Genomic DNA, 22,522 nt, shown 5'->3' with positions numbered 1-22,522 from the left:
TTAAGTTTGGGGTGTTGTTTTGTTTGGTTGTTTTTTCAAGGCATTTAACTTCGATTTCATGGCACATTATCTGCTTGCACTATTTGTGAATCATAAGGTGCTTAATAATTAAATACCAGAATACAGTAATGCTCAAAACCTCAACAACACTAAGACAAAAGTCACTTAAATACTTTGACAGCAACATAAACTGCAAGCACTGTAATATTTATTTGGTTAGGAAAACACATACAAGATTGATAAACTTTTCTTTCACACAAATAGAAACACCATGTCTGATTGAAATTATATCCTGTTAGAGAGCAATTATTTGATTTTTTTTTTAATCTTGCAAGATCGCCAGTGTAAGAATACTCCAGTTACAGCAGCACATTCTTAAACAGATTTTAATCTAAAGTGGCAACTACTACACATCAGCTAACTGATTTGGTAGAAGAATACAGAACTACTAAATATTTCTGTAGGAGCACAGTGCTGTGCATGACAATAGTTTTACACAAAATTCTTGGGTAGAGTTTTCTGTCCTTTAACAGACTGCATAAGAGATGAGCCATCTCTATTTCCAAAACTGAATTTGACAGCGTACGTGCATAACACGAAGAAGGGGCTGTATCTACCATGAGTAACACGGTCTTTGGTTCCAAACACCATTTTCTTCTCAGTCCTGCTTTCCACAAGTGAATGGATGCCTTTCACTAACAGCTTTCATGAAGTTAAATTTTACCCACCTTTAAGAAAGAGTGTATGGCAGACTCTATATGATACTACCAAATGGCATATTGCTTTACCTTTGGACCTCACTTACACACATCTTAGAAATGGATCATCTTAAATACCAAGTCAGCCTAAACAATGCATATAAAAAGGCACCAATTCAAATACCTGTCAGGTAAAATCCCATCCATGTTCAGATTTTCTATTTAAAGCAATTCGCATTTAACAAGAGATGAGCATGGCTGTAGCTGGACTGCTAGTGGACTCAATTGTGCCAGGGTAATTTGGAAAAGCAGCACGATAGCAGCAGCGCCACACGCATGGCGTATGGGGATTAACTATGTATAACACACTATGACAAAAGTAATGGGAGAGGAACCGCCTTCTCCACCTTCACGTATATCCAGGTCTCAGTTTCCTTCTTTTGCCTAGAAATCTATTCAAGAGAAAATGCAACTGGTTTCTACATCTACATTACGCAACTGAAGGTTGCACTGACTTCCTTGTGTGTATCTCTAGTCCTTAATTTGGCTCAGTGTAAGAGAAAGTTAGATTAGCAAAGGCGTTTCAGCAGTTCATTCACCCTGGATGCTGACACACTTACATATTGACGTGATACGAAACAGACACCACAGAAGCAGATCTGACATACCAGAGGAGAACACACAATGTCAACCTAACCAGCAGTTTTAGGAAATAAAACAGACACCTCGGGTGGTGTAATTCAAAGGAACTTCTAAGAACATTTTCAGTACTTATAACTGGATATGTACACATCATTAAACCCGCTGAACTACTGATAATCACAAGAATAGTGATTGACTGAGAGTTCACAGAATTTTTCTCACCCATGCAGCAATAATCAAATCACTGTAAGATTCTGTAAATTCACTTTTAGCTACTGGGAATCATAAAATGCATTTTATAGAAATTATCTTTAGAGGAAACAATGTCCCTTCTAATATTATTCCATATTTGTGTTCAACAGAACCTTTCATTACACTACTATAAAGTTACTGGATGCTTCTGAATGGCTTTAGTCACAACATTAATTTAAAACCATCAAACAGTATAGAACTTCCACACAACTTTAGATATATCAAGTTTGATTTCTCCTTCCCCTCCTTTTTCCTAGGAAATTATATTCCAGTGAAAAGCAAAGAGAGCTCAGTAACAGGCTAGTAGAAGTTCGTTTCCATTTAAAATATGGTTACCCACAGACTATAGATCATTATGTCAAGTGCAAAACAATTTTCGTATATTTATCTCAAACACTCTTTGTACACGTAACTGGTTTATCGAGGATTTAAAGTCACAGCTTGAAAATCCGGATCTCCTCCTCTGAAGTCAGGGATGTTTTCCCCAGTCATTGGTGGCAGCAGGACAGCCGTCCCCAGGCCAGCGCCAATTTAGAAAAGCCACTGATGATGATGTCAGGTTCGGAAATGCAAGAGGGAAGACCTCACCCTTCCTGCAGGCCCACATTCCACCTTTAATAAGGAAGCCAAGAAAGAGCCACTAAATAATATTGATTTTCAGTGACCACAACCATGAAACAGAAAATGCAACCCTGTGACAGCAGCACAGCCTATCTCCTTACTGAGCAGGGAAACAGCAACAAACCAAAGGTGCCTGTCTCCCTCCGAATAACAGGTACTACTAGTTTAAAGGTTACATCCAATTGCAGCTTCACAGGACCTTTCTGCAGACTAATTAGAGAATTAGCAAACAAAGAAAATAACAGAATTTCTTTTCACTGCTACTTAAAGTTCTGTCCTTATCCCCTGTTAGGTCTTATTTGTCTCTTATCTAGTTGGTAGCACAAGGCGATGAAGAAATCCTTCTGGAATCAAGAACTGATTAAGAATTGGAAGATTTAGTTGCAGAGAGCATCCCCAAGGGCTTTATCAAGCCCAGCAGCACTGGTAGCTGGCCTCCAGCCTGGAGACCCTCCACTGCAAGTTCCCCCACGGGACATCACGAACACAGCCCATCCCAAACTGAGATTACGAGGCTCAGACTACAGCAGCTATGGCTGTTTACATTCCCAGCAGTTACGCTCAATACAGTCCAAACAGTTAATTCTCAGTTGCATAACGAGGTCCCTCCAAGCCATTACTAATGGGGAAAGCACGCCCTGCCGACCGAGCCTCTCCTGCGTGCCGGGGGCCCCAAACATGCCGGTTTGTGATCAAGCTGTTTGTGCAGGAGTTGTCCCCGTGCTTCTAGATGGCAGAATCTGCCGGCACATGGCAGGGAAACAGGGACTTGCCCAGCCGGGAGCTTCCCGACACCTTCTCCGTGAGACAGGAGAGAGCACAGCATGAGCAGCAGCCTGGGGGACGCCGGACTCCGCACACAGGGCTTGGCATCGCACCCCACCACAGCAGCAGCTGTTCGGCTGCCTAAATGTAAAATAGCTGCTAGACTGGCAGCAGTCCACTGGAAGCAGGAACAGCACTGGTCCCCTGGAAAAGGACGGTTTCTGAGAACTGAAGGTGAAGTTTTTCTGCTACAACCCTATGCAGGATATCTGTTATGCCAGAACCTTTGCATGAATCAGGTGGTACAAAGTTTTTCAATTAAAATTCAGCAATGCATTTAAAAAGACTGATTGTAGAAACAAAGTTGAACAGTCATTTGTTGCAGCTATAATCACCTCCTTAATGATTAAAGAGGACAAAACTACTGAATTCCCTAAAAATGGTACTTTCAAACTTTTCTCCCACACAGAATCAGTACTTTGCCCACGATAAGCATCCAAAGTACAGAGCTCCATGAGCTGCTGTCAGTAGAAGCAGCTACAGAAGCAGCTCCTCAACGTCTTCAGCATACCTCTCCCGCACTGATACAATACGTGGTTTAGCTGGGGTGTAAACCAGCTCAGGCAGCCAAGCCAACTGAAAATAATCTGGCAGAAACAGTTACTTTTCAACCAAATCAGGTCCCCAGATTCACCCTTCAGACAGATAACCTTGCTGACACAGCTCTGGGGTGGGAACAGGTAGCAAAGAGCAGGTTGGGCTCTGAGTACAGCTCAGATGAACAGTATATAAAGAGCGTGACACCCACCAAAGACAGACAAAAAACCTGAGCAGAGCTAGCTTTTCACTTTATGATACTGTAACACAGAAACCGTAATTTTCAATGAAAATTTGTTGCCAAATTCACTCTTCAATATTTTTTTTTTAAAGACAGTAAATAGCATACTTAACAGGAAATATGACATGTCACATAGATGTTTGTGTCATTTTTCATTCGGGGATGGCATGGCCCTAAGTAATTGCCTTAACTCACTCCAAGCAAAAAGCAAAGGGTTTGAGAGTGGAAAGATTGTATTTTTTTATTCTAGATGCATCAATTACAATACCTTAGCTTGCTGTGACAGTTTAAAAATGTATTGCATGTGCCCCCAATTGGCTTCCTCTCTACGTGTTTGATAGTATCATTCATTTTATTTCTTTCCTTCAGCACAGCCCAGCCCGAAATACAGCTCAGCGTGCAGGGCTCTGCTGCAGATTACTGCCCGGCTCAGCCGTGAGCATGGGCTGAGAGCTGTGCTGCCCACCAGTTTTAAAACTGGTCCCCTCGCTTCTTCATTTTACAGCTCCTTCACACTTCCAGGCCAGAAGTCTTCTCTGTACATGTGGAAAGAGCAGATGTGAATTCCTGAGATAAAAGTGTTTATCTTCCACAGGGAAAGAATTTACATTTCCATGTATAAAATGAAGAGGCTCTGTTAAACAGCATTGAAGATTTAAAAAAATAAAATAAAGCTTCATCTAAACAATATTTGACATCATTTTGCCTTCACAGCAGGGTCCTGTCCACCACCAGGGCACTGGTCCTGACCTGGGGGCTGATCTCCAAAGCAGGTCAAAGCTACAAAACCTGTGGAAATTTACACTCCTGAAAGGCTAATGAGGAAGGAACAAGAGCAATCCTGACATGAAGAGCCATAAAAACTTGGACATTCACAACAGAACAAGTGACTCAGTTCAAATGTCAAAGTGGAAACAGAAACCTTGACTCACGCACTGCAGATGGGAGGTGCAGCTGGTGGTAGGTGATGCCACAGGAGGGCAGTTCGCTTCGTGACGAAACGACATGCCTGCGTTCCTGAACTCTGGAAAGATTTCAGCGGAAGCGAGGAGACATCCACCCAAAATACGAGACAAAATTAAAACTAGCCTTCCCTGCTATTTGATTTTCCTCAGACAAAGCATTTGTTTGTTACCAGGAGCAACCAGATTAGCTTTGCAGGCAAGTTAACACTTCAGAGCACCTCCACCAGGCTGGCAGCACATCCTGCCTGCTTTCCACATACAATAGGTAGGATTTGTTGCCAGGAAAAATGAAAGAATCAGCAGCTCTGTTCCAAAACAAGGAATCCAGAATTAGATGACAATTTCCCTTCTAAAAAGTTTGCTTTTTTAACATTCAGTAAGACAGACTTCATAGGAAATAGAACCTAAAGGATTATACCAACTGATTTCTACCCATTCGGTATTGTGCTATATTCCAGGAACAGGCTTGCCTTTTAAGCTAGGTGAACCCCATATTTTATAATCCAAGTTTATGGAACCTAATTATTAAACACATCAAATAATTTTAAAACTAAATGAAAATTTCAATCAGGGGGAAGAGCTGAAACAGCTGAGCAAGACCAGAGTCAAACTCGATGATGCCTTTTCAATAAGGATGCAGGAGAATAGCACCAACATGCAGGAGCTAAGCAACTCCTGAGTGCCTTTTACTGCACGCTTAAAGTGACCGCTGTGGTCAGTATCCGAATGTGAAATAAATCACTGTTTATGGCCGTACCTTGCTTAACTTTCGCTTGGTTTTGACTTCAAGAAATCAAGGTGATGCAGGGAACCTCTTGTTTCCCAGCTCAGAAGAACACGACCAAGGTTTTCGCTGCCCTTTCCTCCTCCCAGGCAGCCAGGCTCACACAAAGCCTCCTCACCTGATCCAGATTTTAAACAATACAGGTTGTAACATACACATTTCCCACTCCCATATTCTGCATTTCTATATGGTTTTCAGAAGCTGAGGTCTTTAACACATTAAAGGACCTTTCTGTGCTACTGGAAAGCAAAATCCTACAACTGTGGCCTTCATAAACGCATATATTAAAAGGTCACTTTTCAAAACTGCTTTATTACAAAGGATTTATTTCGCTTCCTTTGGCAGCCTGTGGCAATACTCAGCTTTCTGGATATACTGTAGGAGTTCAGTTTCACCTGCACAGCATTTTGAAGACCAGCCAGAGCAGAAACATGTTTGGCCAAGTACACTTCTTACCACAAAAACCAAGTTCATTACGTCACATGAACTCAAAGTTAATTCTGTTTAGACACCACACCATAAAAAACCCCCCAGCATTCATACTGAAAGTAAGGTGACCAATTGCAATTCTCAGTGCGGTTGGACTTTTTCAAAAGAAACTAGCATGACCCAAGGTAAGCATCAATGTTCTGTGAGTTATTTCTAAACATTTTAGAATCACTACAGAACGACTGTCAGATAATAGCCACCATTTTCAATATCTACCCAGTATTTAGTAAACACTACTCACAACTAGTCACCAGTTAGACTTCAAATTTGCCTACTATTCTTGTTTTTTTTTTCAACCAAATTAACAACATAAACTTCTGCACAAGTGTTAAAATTGCTTTCATCATAAATCTGGTGACCAGTGATGCTTTAGTGGCAGCAGGAGCAATCACTCAGAGGAGATAACCCACCAATTTTAACCCGTGCAGGAAGTGCTTTAAAAAACGGTGCATCACCTCCAAGGCACCAAAACATTTAATTAATTGAGCTCTTTATCTTCAGAACTCTGGGAGCTGCAAAACTACAATCCAGGCCTCAATAAATGAGTGAAGATTTCTGCTCCTTTGTCTTCCTTTCTCCATCGAGTTCCTCCATCAAACTTTGCTTGGTGGCTCAATCTAAAAGCTGCAACTTTGATCTCTTCTATAATCTCAGCTACCCAATGTTGAAGAATGAAGCCTGCCTGCTCTAATTAAAGGCAGACCAGGCTTTAGAAAGATAATCATCTTGGAAAGAAAGCAGACTGCTCCTTTGCAGTTGCAGGGAAACCCATGACAGACTGTTCGCATTAGGGGATCTGAAATTCCTTCGTAAGTGAAATGGATCCAAGGCTCCTCTCCCAAGCGAGGCAGTAAATTTAGCTCTTTAGAACAACCGGGGCTCAAGCCAACTCCTATTTTAGGGCCACTCTTGGAGGTTCAGTCACTGCAGCGAGGCCCTGCGCTGCCCTTCAGAACTCCAACCCCCTCCTTGTAAAATATACATTTGTTTTTAATATTAGATATTGAGAATTAAACCAAATACGGTGTAGTTTGAAAAAAATATTGCTCAAACAGTGAAGTCTATGTAACAAAACTAGGTAGATAATTTTGGGCCACGTGCACTACAAATTAGAGATGAGTGTGAGTTGAACTTTCTATATGGCAAAAATACAACTGTGGTTTAAATGCAGAACCAGATTTAAAGCAACTTTGTTTGATGTTTCAGTGAGCAGTCTTTGATGAGTCTGATAGCTTTTAAACTTCTGGATACAAATAAAAAAGTTACAATTAAGTGTTTCCAGTTGACTACTGTTCCAGCAAATCAAATACTTACTGCTAACCTACTATTTCAGACCACAAACAAAATTTTAGTTAGTAAAGCTTTCCCTGTATTATTTTTGACTTTCAAAAAAACCAAACCTCCACTCACAGTGAAGGCCAATATAACAAATCAAATGCACTTTTTAAAAAGAAGCTACGATTTGTGAAAGTATTAATACCTTCAGAAGGAAATGCAAAGTGCTGCTGTAGAGGATTAAAATTCTGAATGCTTAAATCCCATCAGGATGAAATCTAGCAGCAATCACAGTTTTCCAAAGTAAAAACTCCTATGTCAAGCTGTCACAAATTAGTGATAAAAAATGCCAAGGAATCTGAAACAAAGCTCAGCTACACAAGAAAATACCTAAATTTCTAAACTTATCAAATCATAATGTATTTTCTATGCCCTTTTAAGTATTACCATATATATTTCTCATGTTAAGTTCACTCTACTTAGCATTACTATAGAACTTGAACTTTTCAAACATGTCAGTTAACATAATTTATTAAAAAAAAATGTATACAAACACCCTTATACATTATCTTGGTAAAGAACTGTTTTTATTATTTAACTGCCCAGTATTTATTTACATTAAAAAGTTTGTTTTCACACAAGACCCTTCCCTCCACCAAGCAAGCAACAACCTCTTCTTCTATTTATGTAGAATAATTTTACATAAAGTTAGATGGGTACAATTTTGATATAAGAGACAATAGTAGAGTAGAAAGCAACCTAAATTACTGAATTTGTTATTCCTTAATCCAAGGTGCAATTTTACAATCCCTGTATGCCAACATAAACGCTGCTGCTGCCAAAATGGGGATTCCCCCTACCCTGCCGCCTTTGCTCTAGCAGCACTCACAACCAGAGTCACACCAGGTCTAGTTGAAAATTAATCTGGCCAAACCGTAGCAATAAATCAGCCTGCAGCCACCTCCCTTCCCCTGGCCGGCTCTCCAGAGCTGCTCACCTTGTCCCTGCACAGCAGCCTGAACTTGTGGCAGCTGCAGTCCCCACCAAATCAAACCCAGGACAAGAAGCAAACATGGGATTCGTCTCTCACATGCTTCCCTACGACATTTCTCCTTTCAAGAGCCCTGCCTGAAGCAGTTCCCCAAACTTCAGGTACAGACCCCTGGTCCTTGCATCCCTCCCCTGCATCGGTAGCAGTCACAGGCAGCTCAGACTGGAATTGTGGCCAATAAAAGAAATTACTGGTTTCCAGTTGTCTCTGCCCCCTCCCCTGGGCCACCCCATGGCTGCACCATTCCCCATCCCCGGGCAGGGAGCTGGCACCAGCGCAGGCTGGGCAGGGAGAGGGGAATCTGTCCCTTTTAGCAACAGCAGCTACTTAAGATCAGCTTAAGCTGATCACAAAACTGCACCCTGGGGCCAACATTTCGTTAACACAGAGGTGACATCAGCTGGCAGAGCTGCTGAGAAAGTTGTGTCGTCCTTCCTACCATCCCTGGCTGCTTGCATCTCCCTGTGCCCAGCACAAACATCTCCACTAGTCAACAGCTCAACGGACTGATCTGGCTGAAAACTAATCTGGCTGGAAGAAACTCCATTTTTCAGTGAGATCAACTTCACCGTTGAGATCACATGTGCAAGCACAAAGGAGGGGTGGGAATTAATGGAAGGGCAGCTAGGGAATCGAGGCTGGGCAGAAAGGGCACCACTGCAAAGCATGATGCAGTTCTACCTCTGGACCATGGAGTCAAGGCAGCAGCTGATGTTTCTGGATAAGAGAATGGCTCATGAACTTCCTACACGTAGGTTTGGCAGCTTTTTGTTTTAAGGCAAGGACCAGTCCCCTTGCCAAACCACCTGCTGACATGAGAACTCCTTCACATTTAAGGAGAGGGAAAAAAAAAAGGCAGAAAACCCACAAAAAAACCCTCAATCACATCCTGAACTTTCAAACAAGACACTACTTGCCATTCTAGCCACAAAACAGGTGAACTGCCCACTAATTCAAGACATTTTTAATTTTTTGGTTTCTTTTATCAGAAGTCCTGCACTGTCAATCATTGGAAAAGACTCTTACGAAGCAGTACTGCCTTTCGCAAAGGCAAACCTTTTACAGTGCAGACATGTTTGAATAGGAAAAATATGCAATACAGGAATGAGCAAAATACGCTGAACTGCTAAAAAAAAATCCTAGGCTTTTTGGCATATTTGTTTGGTTTTTTGCACTTTGGCAGGACATTTCAGCTTATTACCTTGCAGAAGTGTCAAAAAGCTCCAATTCAAAACTGAACATTTCACCAAAGGTAACACTGTTCTTAATTTAATATACCATCCAGACAGGCCTATTTTAAGTTTGGGGATTCACAAAACTGGCAAGAGAAAGCCTTTGAAAAGGAACCAAACTGAATCAACACAAAAAGCAAAACAAGGAAACACAAAAAAGGCAGAACAATAAAGTAGGAATAGAAACTAAGAAAGCAAAAAGGAGTTGAAAGCTTTGAAATAACAGTTAAAAAAACAGTATAAGGGAATTCAGGGATCTGAGGTTATATAAAATTGGCTAATAGGCTGCTGACAAAATAGGGATTATTCTTTATGCCCACTATTTCACAATGAAGCCTTTGCACTGATTTTCTGATCCGTAGCCATGATTAACAATTAATGGCTGAACCCTTTATTACGTTTCACCAACAGGAAAGCGAGTTTCTGAGCTGAGTCTGACAATTAGCCTGCAATTGAGACGACTCATCCAATTACTGAGTTTTACAGCACTGGATATAGACATCTGTTTTTATGTTGCTTAGATACAGTGTATACAAGACCATATTAATGTGTATAACATGCAGAACTATGCCATCACCGCCCTGCCATGTGTTGTACACGATGCTTTTTGCTGTTCCAGCATGAAACTGAAAGTTAACCCTATCACTAGATTTCTGAGAAGGAAATACGAGCCTCAGACTAACAGTCTAATCAAGGTTTATTAACCTGTATGTCACTTCAACACACACTTGGACCTGCTGTTACAAAACCAGGATTACTTTATCCTACTGTTCCATTCCTACAAAAAAAATCAGATCAGAACACTTAATCTGCGTATTAAATCAGCTTACAGCAAGACAACCATTAAATGTTCAACTGAAATAGAAGCTGCGACAGTTTAGCTCACACATTTATTTTTCTGTATGAAAATATTAGCTTTCTATCTTCTCTTTGTTTTCTACAGAAAATAGAACCTTTAATCAGGTGGATTAACATTTCCCTCCACTGACTGCTTGATAATGAGTTCACAGATGTCAAAAAAATGTGGCATTTGAATAAACTGCTGTACTCTTCAAAGCCGTATCACAGCCAAAACCTTTCAATCTGCATGCAAGGCAATTTATCTTATCATAGAACCACAGAATGGTTTGGGTTGGAAGGGACCTTAAAGCCCATCTAGTTCCAACCCCCCTGCCATGGGCAGGGACACCCTCCACTAGCCCAGGTTGCCCAAAGCCCCATCCAACTTGGCCTTGAAAAAGGGACAACCTTACACCTTAATTTTCCTGTCACTGGCTAAAGTAGTTTTTCGTAGCCTTACCTTTGTCACCAAGAATGTGTGTGCCTGTGTGTGCCACAAGCGATATGCTCCAGCAACCTTATCCGTTCCCAGCAATAACCTATCTTTTTTGTGCAAGGCTCAGCTGTACAAGTTACCAGTTTTCCTTTTGTTAATTTTCACTCTGGAAGTGCCATTGCAATGTTGAGAAATATGCAATATAGCCAACGAGTATATTTATACAAAAATCTGAGTCCAGCAGTTTCTGGCACAGGACAATTTGTAAGACAGAAGGAAAAACTCCTCCTTTATTGATCCTTCTCACCTAAAACTGATTTGCGTATTTGGCATACTCATTTTTTGCAGATCCCCTGGCTCATTGATTCACTGCTCCAGTCACTCCAGGATGTTCCTGTCATTTTGCAATGCAATTAACTTCACAAGAAAACAATCTGTGTCAAGGAAAAAAGGCTCCACCTCACTTAGGAGAAGAACTTGTGACCTCACCCAGCTGGCGTGTATTTATGAAAGCTTGTTTCCTGTTGAGACAGCAGTATTGTCCAAGCATAAGATGCACGACTACTCTGACATGCTTTTATCAGCAATGCAATAGTGATTACAAACTCAAAGCTTTTAAGGCTATTTGGTTCTTAAGGAATGAATTTTAAACAAAATGTTCTAATTCAGTCAACAAAGCAATGTTGCAGATAAAAAGAACACTTGAAAGTTCCCTATTTTTTTCTTGTCTAGACATCAAGTGCTGCTTTAAGCATGATAATGTCAGTGAGGATCAAATTTAGCCTTCCTTTCAAGACTGGTACCTGTAACAATCAAGCAGCCCTGAAAAAATGAGGAAATCAAACGCATTAATCTATTAGAATCACTTGGTATGTCACCACCAACTGCTGCGAACCTACTCGGTTCTGAAGTACCAGAGATCAGCCATACCTTGCCCAGTTTAATTTGCATTATTATACTCCCCTAGGTTTCAGATCAGAGCTGTGCCATGGCAAATAAAGGACAGCTAATTGCTGCCTGATGTAAGACCCAACACAGTGGGCTGGAGGTTCTCCTAAAACACAACTTAAAAGTAGCAGCTCCATTTTTTAATGAAACCTTTCTTTCTGGAAACTGTGCACAGTATTAGAAAACACTTCTAACACACTAAGACACTTTCCATTTAACCACATCCTAAAAAGATCATGTGTATTTGACATTTCATCATTTGCTAATACAATGACCTCTAAAGAGCAGTTCTGGTCACAGAGCCATTATCATAACCTAAAAATACCATGCAAGTATCTAAGAAATACATTTGCTTTCATAAATTCCGAGTATATCACATTACAGCATCAGGTTGAAACAGCTTATTAGATCACTTCTAGCTATTTTAGCAGATTAAATCATTACTATTTTAAAGTTTTGACTCTAGGCATAACCTAATATTAAAATCACTTGCTCTAAAGAACCACCATCAGATCAAGTTAGAATCAGGGAATCACAGCTTCAACCACAAAGAGGGTAATACCAAGATTATTTTGTTTATATGAATAAATACCAGAAGAGTTGGACTCCACCTCCAGAGTGCAGGTGCAGAGCAGACCATTCAGCTGAGCAGCTGTCATTAAAGCAGATTCAAGTATATTTTTACCTTCATTACTCTGCTGTTATGTCAGATACCAAAACCTCCACCTCGGATGCACCTAACACCCCTGGACATTATATCCTTTCCTATTCTTTCAGCCTCCTCTGCTTCCCTGTGGTGCTTCACCCAGGCAGCTGCACGGGTCCAGCCGGGGATGGGGACTCAGGCTCCGGTTACATGCTGTGACACAAGCACAGCACACCAGGTTTGGCACAACCATCACTGCTGCTCTAGACCCTGGAAAACCTTGTGAAACCACCCAAGAAATCTCTCCACAGAAAAATGACATTTTATTCACCATTTTAAGGCAACACAAGACTCTGCTTTCCTGAGGCAGATGCTCCCTTCACCCTTGCTGTGCAGTCCTGACCCCCTGGCAAAACAGGAAGCCCAAGATGATCCAGCTACAACAGATCCTACAGTATCTGTCTATTGTGATTATTTTATCAGTCCTCTGATCTGTTTCATCAAGCAGCAGCATGATGAAGAGAGATAAAGCAGATGAGGACATGCATGCAAGAGGGCAATTAATATTTCCCAAATCCCTGAGCATGGAGTTTTTATATTTCTTTTTCTGCAACAAAAATCTCAAGTATTTTACACACTGCCCACTCAGCAGTTGACATACAAGTCTGCCACAAAGTTATACAATACCTTTTCTCTTCTAACCAATGGGCTTTAGCTACTTCTCTACTAGGAAGCACAATGTTTTATTAAGGTATCTTCAAGTCAACAAAATTTAGCACAACTAAAACAATTCGTTCTTCACCACTGAATACCAGAAATTTTTATCTAAGATTGAAAGGCATTTTCTGCATCTATTACGGGGAAGCAAAATAACTGAAGCTTTACCTGCCCTGGAAGCACCCACTGTTCAGGAAAATAATGTAATATTCCCAGGAGCTCATTCTTACACACTGCAGGCACACAGGAACATGTTTCTCTCCTACACGATTCACTTAGAGCGTAAACAAATAGTTGAAACTATCAAAATCTGAACTTCCAGAGAAGCAGGGGAGCAGACTACAGCTTCAACACACTCTTCAGCTGTTTGGTAAGGTGGAGCTTTGTGTTAGCAATGATGGTACAGTCAACGCATGAACCACCACAAGCCTGGTGCAATCAGACATTGGCCGGGCAGAGGTCACCTCTGGCTCAGGAAGCTCCTGAGACAGACACAGCTGGTGGCCGTGAGAACATGCGTGGGAAATACCACGGGATATCTGAGCCTCGCACCCTTCCCGCGTCATCTGCTTCTGGCCACTGGACGTGGGGGGGCAAAGTTTTCATGTGGTCTGGAATTGGATCACAAGTGATGAGGCTTTTTAAACTGAGGGCTGGGAAAATACTTACTCATTGATTTAAAACTTGTTGCTGCACCTTTTAAGAGTACTACTTCACGTTGCATTTGCATCTAGAAAGTTTATTACGGTGGTTTTCTGAAAAACACCACACTGCAATGCAATACGCACTCAGCATTAGACACAGTGAACTTCTGCAGATAAACACGCTTCTTAAAAACACAGCTTAATTTCTTAACAGTTTCTAATCTTAAGGATTCTTAACGACCTAGGCTTTAAACCAACAGGAGATCATCTTGGTCCCTCAGGAATTAAGAGATACTGAGATAAACTAACTGCCTTTACAAAACTTAGAACACCTAAAAGCAGGTCAGAATACACTCCTTTGTTTTCTGGCCATGTGTTTACAAGACAAAACCTCTTTTCTTAACAGGGGTTCCAGTACAGCAATACAGCTTCTTACCGGCAGCACCAGGCGTTCAGCCTTACAGACCTCACCAGCTCAGCTGTTGTCTACTGAGACAGAACAACTGAAGAAAGTTACTACAAAGTCCTCAACTTAGGTAAATTCAAATATTTTTTCCTTTGACTTTAGCAGTCCACTTTGAAGGGTACATGAAGGACACATGCAATTAACAGACATGCTCACAAAATTGAATCTAGACCACAGCTTGGACACAATTTATATCTACAAGCTATTCCATTTGTTGTTGCGTTAATGGCAGTCGCAAATACACTGCCGACTTGCCAAGTCTTACCACAAGAAACAGCCCCAAACTGAAAACATAATAGCTGCATGTTTTTCTATAATTGGAAGTTTGTACTGTTAGAAGAATCAGATTCCTGAGCTGCACAACGCATTACATTGTGTCAGTTTTCCCCAAAGGGTGCAGGAAATAGATAAATATGCAGATACCAAGAAACTTTGTTGATACTGCTGAGGCCAAGAGGCAGTGTTAAAGGGTAACCGTTAGCTCTCGCTTGCTTAAGTCTCAGATGGAAACACCATTTTGTAAAGTTTTGCACTTCTGCACAGCCCATACGGTAGCCTAGAAGTGGCTAAGAGGTAATGAACAGTTTACGCAGCTATATATCAATCCCAGTGTTTCAGTCACTATAAAGCTTACTGCCTCCTCACTCTGCCCATTCAACAGCCAAGCTACTAACATGCAGATGTTTAGATAATGCATTCCCTTTGCTATTAGTACATGAGTGCTTTATTGTTCGCACACATTTTATTTTAATTAGTCCTTGACAGTTAGTTACATTGAAGTCCAAAAGTCTGCACATGTTCAGGAAAACAGATCTTCCCTAATTCAATCTACTCAGACTCTTTAAACCTATCACTGAATTAATCTTCCATCCAGAAAGATCTAAGTCAATTTTCTAATTAAAGAGACCTCGAACTTCATTTGTAGATAAACAGGAAATGTTTAAGACAACTATTATAAACACCAAAACGCAATTTTTCTTTTCGTGAGTACTCAGATGTAGACAAATGTCAACCTAAAAGACCAAGCACAAAGCAGATTCTCCCCTGCCCATAAATATGAACCTGTTTCAGCGTTGTTTAACACTTTTCTCAAATATCTTCACCAATGACAACAAGCATTCCAAGTAAATAACACTTATCATATTTAACTTTTTTTAAAATGATGTTTGGGTGAGCCATAAGTTTTCAAATACTGGGGTCATACTCTATTATTTTTTTTTCCCCCACATAAGAACTAGAAAAACAATAAAGAAGTATTTCTTTGACATTAAATGGAATTGTAGGGTTAATGTTATATTGATTGAATTGTTTTGGACTTAGAGATGAGTGCACTCTTGCTTTACCATGATGCATGCTTGAAAAAGCTAGTTTGCAAAGTACTATCAACAAAAGATGAAGTAGTAAGAAAGAGAACTTCCTTAAGTAATAACTCACAGAACAATTCTGAAAGAGACTAGAATCAATGGATAACACTTTAGCAGGAATAAAAAATTAATAACTTGGATCATCCACTTTTTCCATGAAGTATTACTAAGAGTTACTGTTTTCCAGCAGGCCTTCCCCCATATAAATCAAATGTAGGTAGCTCCTTACAATACACAACCAGTCAGTAACAGTCATTTTAACAGGACTTGATTTAATATAATAATGGTACAATAACACCGATTCCAACTTATGACTTACAGGCTGCCAAGTGGCTTGAAGAAACACTAAATATAGTTTAGTAGAGTAACTTTTATGCGAGGCATGAGCTATTAAAAGATATGTTCAAATACTCCTGTTGAGTCACAGTAATGTCATGTGTACAGGGCCTGGAGAAACCTATTTGTATACAAGAAGTTGTATTTCAACAGTGGAGAACTAGCAAAGAAGCTATAGTAAATTAGCTTCTTGCATAAAAAAAGGATTTTTTAAGATGGTTTGTGGTCTTTTTCAGATTCCTAATTAGTCAGATCTGCTCGTCCCTGGTTTAAATTACTGTCACAGCTTAAGGGCAGACAGAGTATCTCTCCTGTATCCACATATCTATCAGTCTCAATCTTAGATGACTTCACCAGACATAAACTTTCCCGACCAGATGGCTAAAATAATTTTTAATATGTATGGTACTCTGTTGATTGCACCTAAAAGATGAAAAAAGTAATTGATGGGAACAAACATTAATAGTTGCATCCCCAGAGGCAGGAAAGCCTAACTTGCATAAAATTGTTAAGACAGTCTAACAAGTGTCATTAATTACCAACCTGTTTTTCTGTAAGTAAACAGAATGATACAAACACCTCTGTGGACTCATTCCTCATATGAATTACTTAGCTGTGTAGTTCAAATGCTTATTAGTGTATCATTTGAAAGCCTTTAATGACAATACCTCTGAACATTTATTTTCATTAGGGATGACTGAAACTATAAAGTAGAATACTTCCCAAGCTTCTAATCAAAATCTGTCTCCCTTTGTAATTTATAAAAGGGTATGTAAACTATAAGACAAGCACCCATAGATATCTGAAGAATTACTTTTGTTGATGTCACACACAATATAATCCTTTTCATTTCTGAACCCAACACACAACTGATCTGCCAGATTGAGTATCTGCTTATGAAGCATCCCCAGGAAAGGTACAAACACACCAGGAAGGCAGGACCCCATCTCTTCAAATCCATGAGACAACACGTACTAAAACATATTCCATGACTTCCATTTCACAAGGCGCTCTATCCAGACAAAGCACACACAAAATGTGTGTGTGGAACAAAAAAACCCAAACCAATCAACCAAAAAAACCCCAAAAACCATTCTCAGTGGGCACGGTCCTCAGAAGAGATGAAGGTTTAGAGGAATTAATACGTAAAATCCACTAAAAGCAATCTCAGCATATAGCATCTAAGGAATCTCAGGCCACCTGAAAATCACGAAGTTCAGAATGAAGGTTATTCCTTTCTTCTCCACTCCCTCCCTCAGTTTTTAAGCCTAACTAAAAGCTTCAAGCTGTTTCCAAGTGTTTATGCTTGAGTTTGGATGTAGCTCAAAAGTCAGATTTGGGCTGGCTATTTTGTGTGATTAGCTGTGTATCTGTCATGGTCAAGATGCCAGTTTATTCTGATGCCTTAATTCAGCTCATGTGGAACTAATGATGTCCTGGTAAGCCATGCCTCTTGTGAATTATCTCTAACTAGATACAAGATCCTTCACCACGACATGAGAACCAACGCACACTGAGGTTCACAGTTTGTTACTCTAAGACTGCCCCGAGGAGGTTCCGACACCGTCTCCCAATGAGAGGTTGCCTCACAGTCGCCTGGCCCAGGCTTGGACAGTCTCTCTGAAGCAGCCGACAAAACGAAAGGGATCGGTGCTTGAACTGCCAGTTTTCAATGAAAGGCTAAATATATTGTTTCATTTCCCCCTTTCCTCCAGGTTTATATAGAAAAATAATTGATATTTTACTTTTTGGGTTAACCAGAGCTTGAACTGTTTGCCTCAGTAGAAATGCGTGTTTGCACACCTGCGACACTTAGAACAAATCTGCCAAATACATAGAAAATATTCAGTGGCAGATTGAATACTTAAAGGCATCCAACAACATCCGCAAGATAATTGCTGCAAAATATTTAACACATCTATTAATTATTGTGGAATCCCGTTCCACTCGGCTAATCCCCCCTTTAATTAGTTTCCTACATATATTTCATAATTCTATCTAATAGTATCCATGCAGACTCATAGGCTTCCCATTAATGCCATTCCTCTACTTTACTGAAGCTCTTGCCCATCTTTGCTTATTTTTTCATGCCAAGGTGTTACTTCTCTGGTCCTAGAGTCACATATTCATGGTACAAAGGCCAAGGATGCCAACCTTTGGAAGCTGGCTCTGAGAAAGGCAGCATCATTCATATCTATGGCAATCCTGAACCATTTTAAATGTTCCTCCATTAAAGACAACAAAACCATGGTGAAACACATCAGTGATGTGCAGCCAAGGCTTGCTAACCTCATAACATGCCTGTTCTCCCCACTCCTCAATTATAGTGAAAAAAAGAAGCAGCTCTGAATGAGTGAAAAGAAAAGCAGTAGAAAATACCCCTTTCTAATGCAACACCAGGAAAAGCAGCAGCCAGTTAAAGATCACCCTACGGAGCAGAAGACTACATAGAAGGGTAGATGTCCCAAAGATGATAAATGGCAGTAGGCAGTGCCCACAACATCCCTGAGTACCCCAGGTGAGCCAGCAGAGATGGGCAGATGTGACCCCTCAGCACAGATGCCCAAACTACTCCTCCAAATACTGCTTCTCTTGTGGGGTGGCTTATCCACCTGCTAGATCTCCCAACAGCATACGGGGTCTTGAAATACTGGACCCTTTCAAGACATTTACATAAGCAGAAGAGTCCTTTCGACACAGGATTTGTCTCCTCATTCTGTCCAAGCACAAAAGGCTAATAAATGAGTTACATCAACTCACTATAAACCCATCTCAGCAGCAAGCTGCAACAGCACCAGATGGGAAGCACACTGCAACTTTTTTCTTTTTTCTTCACTGTTAGGAAATTGAAATGATTCACCCCTGGTTCTGGTACCCAGTGCCAAAACCACTTGCGTCTCCTAATATTGCCTGCAAGATACTACTGAATGTGTCACATTTCCCACGTCTCAGATGAGTTCTGCAGTGCTTATCAAAACCACAGAATGCAGCACTGCCCAAAATTTGAAAACCTCAGCCCTGATATTTGCAAGTGAAACCAATTACAAATCTTTCACTACTAAGTGATTTTACTTTGGGAAATTAAATAGGACCCTGGTGACTATGAGTGCTTGGCTAGTACATGAAATGTAAGGTTAGTAATATTAAATATTCACCAATTAATTTTAATAGCACATTTGATACCTCTTGAAACAAAACGTTTTTCAAGTTAATTTTTATTAAAACTGTATAGCGAACCATTTCTTCTTTGTACACCAACTGGTCTAATCAGGCTTGATTTCTTGATGCAGTATTGCAGGGCTGAGACATCCCTCTTGCCTCCTCAACTGGAGGAGGAGAGATGCAGAAGCATTTCCAGAAATTATCTCTGGCTATCAAATCAAAGTCTTCGCTAGACGGTGGGACTTTGATGGGCCTCGAAAGCAGTTACTGCTTCAAATGCTGTTTGTATCTAAGCAAACATCTAATATGAATGATTAATTTCGACCTCTTTACAAACAATAGGATATCTTGAAAGATAAAAGCATTGTGATGATGAACCAAAAAACTTAAAGAAAAACAGGTTTGGGGAAAAAGTGTGCTCGGTTGTGCACATGAATACACCACACTCTGGGAAACATAAGAATATCTTCACTGGGTTTCCACTGTCATGGCTCCTGTACTTAAAGGTGATCATACATTGCAAAAAGCCAACACAAATCTCCCAAGTTTTGTTTCTTTCCCTCTCCACCCCAAATCATGTCCATAAACTAAGTTTCCTGAGTTTCATTAGAATTAATGCAATTTGCAGTGATGAAAATTATTTCAATTACATAAGCATTTTTCTTTAACTTGGAAAGCCACAAACATTAAGGTCAGCAACAAAAGAATTAGTACCACCTTGTGCTAACCAGACTACACAAAGCAACCCCTACAAGGGGCTATTTGTTTCATTCAAAGCACTTACAAACACAAGGATATCATTTATACATGAAAAAGGCAACAAGCACTGGTTAAAACTTTATGATTATCCTCACTCTGCAGAGTCTTCTCACCTCTATTCAATTAAAAGAAAAGTTTATATGTTCTTGGGTAAAGAATCCATATAACTAACTTTAGATAGTTTATTATTAAAAAATGCTTTATAAGCAAAGATAGAACCAATAAGGATGTGCTTGTATTTAATACTGACTAAAAGAGGAAAGAGACAAACAGAGTTTAACTAAACTATTAGCATTAAGCTTATAAAACCAAATGAGTCAGTGTCATTTCAAGTAGTTTTTAATGAAAAACAATTACAGGTACTTGTCTGTATTTTAATGAAACTAGAAAACTTCACTATTCCAGATCCAGGCTGCTAAGGCACCGGCAGACTACCTGGAGAAGAAGCATGAGCAATAATCGTGCACATAGACAACCACACCCTGAGAACCTCTGTTGTGAAACAACCGATAGCCACAGCTTCCACCGGGCTTCAGCTGCATTTAGTCAAAGGTCATTACGAACCTCCCAACCCATACACAACTATAAACAGTTCTCCAGATTTAATTCTGATTTTCCCCTTGACATACAAAGCAGCCCAAGAGGTTTATCCTACTCAGTACAATGCAGATTACTTGAAATTCCACTTGGGATTTGGAGCTGTGGGTCCAACGCATGCAAAAAGGGAATGCCGATAATCACTCCAACAACATTAGAAAAAAAAATCATTAATTTCTATGAAATGAGAATAAAAGCACACAAGATTGGTATGGAAGCCATGCTCTCTCTTAAAGCAAAACAAACACCCTATTAAAAATCTACTACTTAGCCATTATTAGCTGACACACTTGACCTGTTTTATATGTATGCAGGCCACAAAGAAAATAAACATTGTATTAAGTGAGTTATTGGAGTGGAAGCCATGAAAGTATAAACTCAGATAATATGGAAGTTTGTACTTTCAGTATAAGTACATACTTTCAGACTAAGTTTTCACTAGAAGCAGAGAGCAGTTTCTGGAGGAAAAAAATGTAGAACTCTACTAGAAATGCAGTGAAGTTACATTTGCATTTTTAGCAGACAGAAAAGCTGCAGGTGGACACTCCTGTGTTTGTGCACAGATTTGTTTCCACAGAATCAGACTAAAGATTTTCCAAGACACTTGATGTCTGAAAATCGATGGCAATCAGACCTGCACGACTTCTGTTATCTTTGTTAAAATTAAGTTGCAGAGGATGCGCTCTCTGAAGACTTCGTGAATGTGAAAAAGAATGAGAATTAAATAACTCAATATTCACACAGTAACAAAGGAAACGAAAGCCACACAAGCCCAGACGGGAAGCCACGATGCAAATAGCTCTGCGGGGGCTCGGGGGCCGAGGCGACCCTCTGAAGACACCCCCCCCCCCTTCGCCTCCCCTGACCCCCAGGCCCGACGCCGCCCCAGCCCCGAGGGGCTCCGTGCTCTCTGCCCCCGCACCCTTAAACACGACGCGCACCTCGAGCGGCACAAACGCGACTCCCGGCGCAGCGCGGGGTGGCAGGTGAGCACCCAAAGCACCCACACGGGCCCCGTGAGCCCAGCTCGGAGCTGGCAACGCCAACGAACGGGTAAAGACGGAGGCCTCGGTGCCAGCGGAGACCGACGGACTCACACCGAGTTTCACACTCGCCCGGCCGCTCTGGCCCCGCTCCCGGCTGGAAAACTGAGAACCAGAATCTTCTTGTTTCTTTTTTTAATTTTCGAGCAACGACTGGTTTCTGCCCCCTCCCCTCCCCGTCCCGCCAGTTTCTTTCTGAGCTGACAGAAGCTTTTTCTTCCCCAAAAGGCCCCGCTCAGGAGAGGCGCGGGAAACCCCGCCGTGCCCGGTTCCTCCCCGCCCCAACGCGCGGCCGAGATTGCGGATGGCCTCCGCCCGCTCCCCGGCAGCGGCACCGCCTCGGCACGGCGGCTCCGCGCGGAAAACCGGAGCGGAGCTGCCGCCCGAGCCCCGCCGGCACCCCGGCCCAGGCAAGCAGGGCCGGCCGCGGAGACGCCCCCGCCCCACCACCCACCTGCCGACAGTCTGGTTGGCCAGCTGCTTCATCCGGTTGAATTGCTTCTTCATGGCGGCACCGTTCCCCCCGGCCTCCCGCCGGGCACCCGCTGTTCCGCCGCCGCGCTGCCCCGGCCTCCTGCTGCTGCCACCGCCTCCCTGCTCCCAGCGGCACCACCACCCCGCCCACACCGGAATCCAACGCCACTTCCGGCCCCGCCCCGTCACGTGCCCGCGGGGCAACAGCCGGGTCCCTGGGAGGGGCGGGGCAGCTGGAAACCTGGATGTCCCGCCCGGGGCCCGGATGTCGGGAGTGAGGGACGTTGCGGGCCGCGGCTGCGTCAGGAACGGCTGGGCCGGGCTCAGTGCACGGAGGCCGCCCCTCCCGGAGTGGGCAGCTGCGGGACCGAGCCCCGTCCCGCACCCCCCGCGGCGCTACCGCCGAGCGTCCCCCAAGACTACCGTTCCCGGCTTCCCTTGCGGTACTACCGCTGTTTCCTGGACGGGGCGATTTAGC

At 41.8% G+C, this 22,522-nt stretch overlaps 1 protein-coding gene across 8 annotated transcripts in view; it reads right to left on the bottom strand.

Moving 5' to 3' along the window:
- Positions 1-22,218, bottom strand: part of ARHGAP17 (Rho GTPase activating protein 17) — a 48,303-nt gene extending 26,085 nt beyond the window's left edge. For 6 of the 8 annotated variants that reach the window (XM_054842665.1, XM_054842663.1, XM_054842667.1 and 3 more), the window contains exon 1: positions 22,025-22,218. In XM_054842665.1, coding sequence (XP_054698640.1) covers positions 22,025-22,077 — 53 coding nt within the window. In that variant the 5' untranslated portion in view covers positions 22,078-22,218. The remainder of the gene's footprint in view (positions 1-22,024) is intronic. The other 2 variants (XM_054842662.1, XM_054842669.1) reach the window with 2 other exon arrangements.
- Between the last annotated feature and the right edge of the window lie 304 nt (positions 22,219-22,522).

The sequence above is a fragment of the Grus americana genome, chromosome 15, assembly GCF_028858705.1.
Source record: "Grus americana isolate bGruAme1 chromosome 15, bGruAme1.mat, whole genome shotgun sequence".
Lineage (NCBI taxonomy): Eukaryota > Metazoa > Chordata > Aves > Gruiformes > Gruidae > Grus > Grus americana.
Note: the sequence above shows the minus strand (reverse complement) of the source record. Positions and strands in the feature narration are given on the sequence as shown.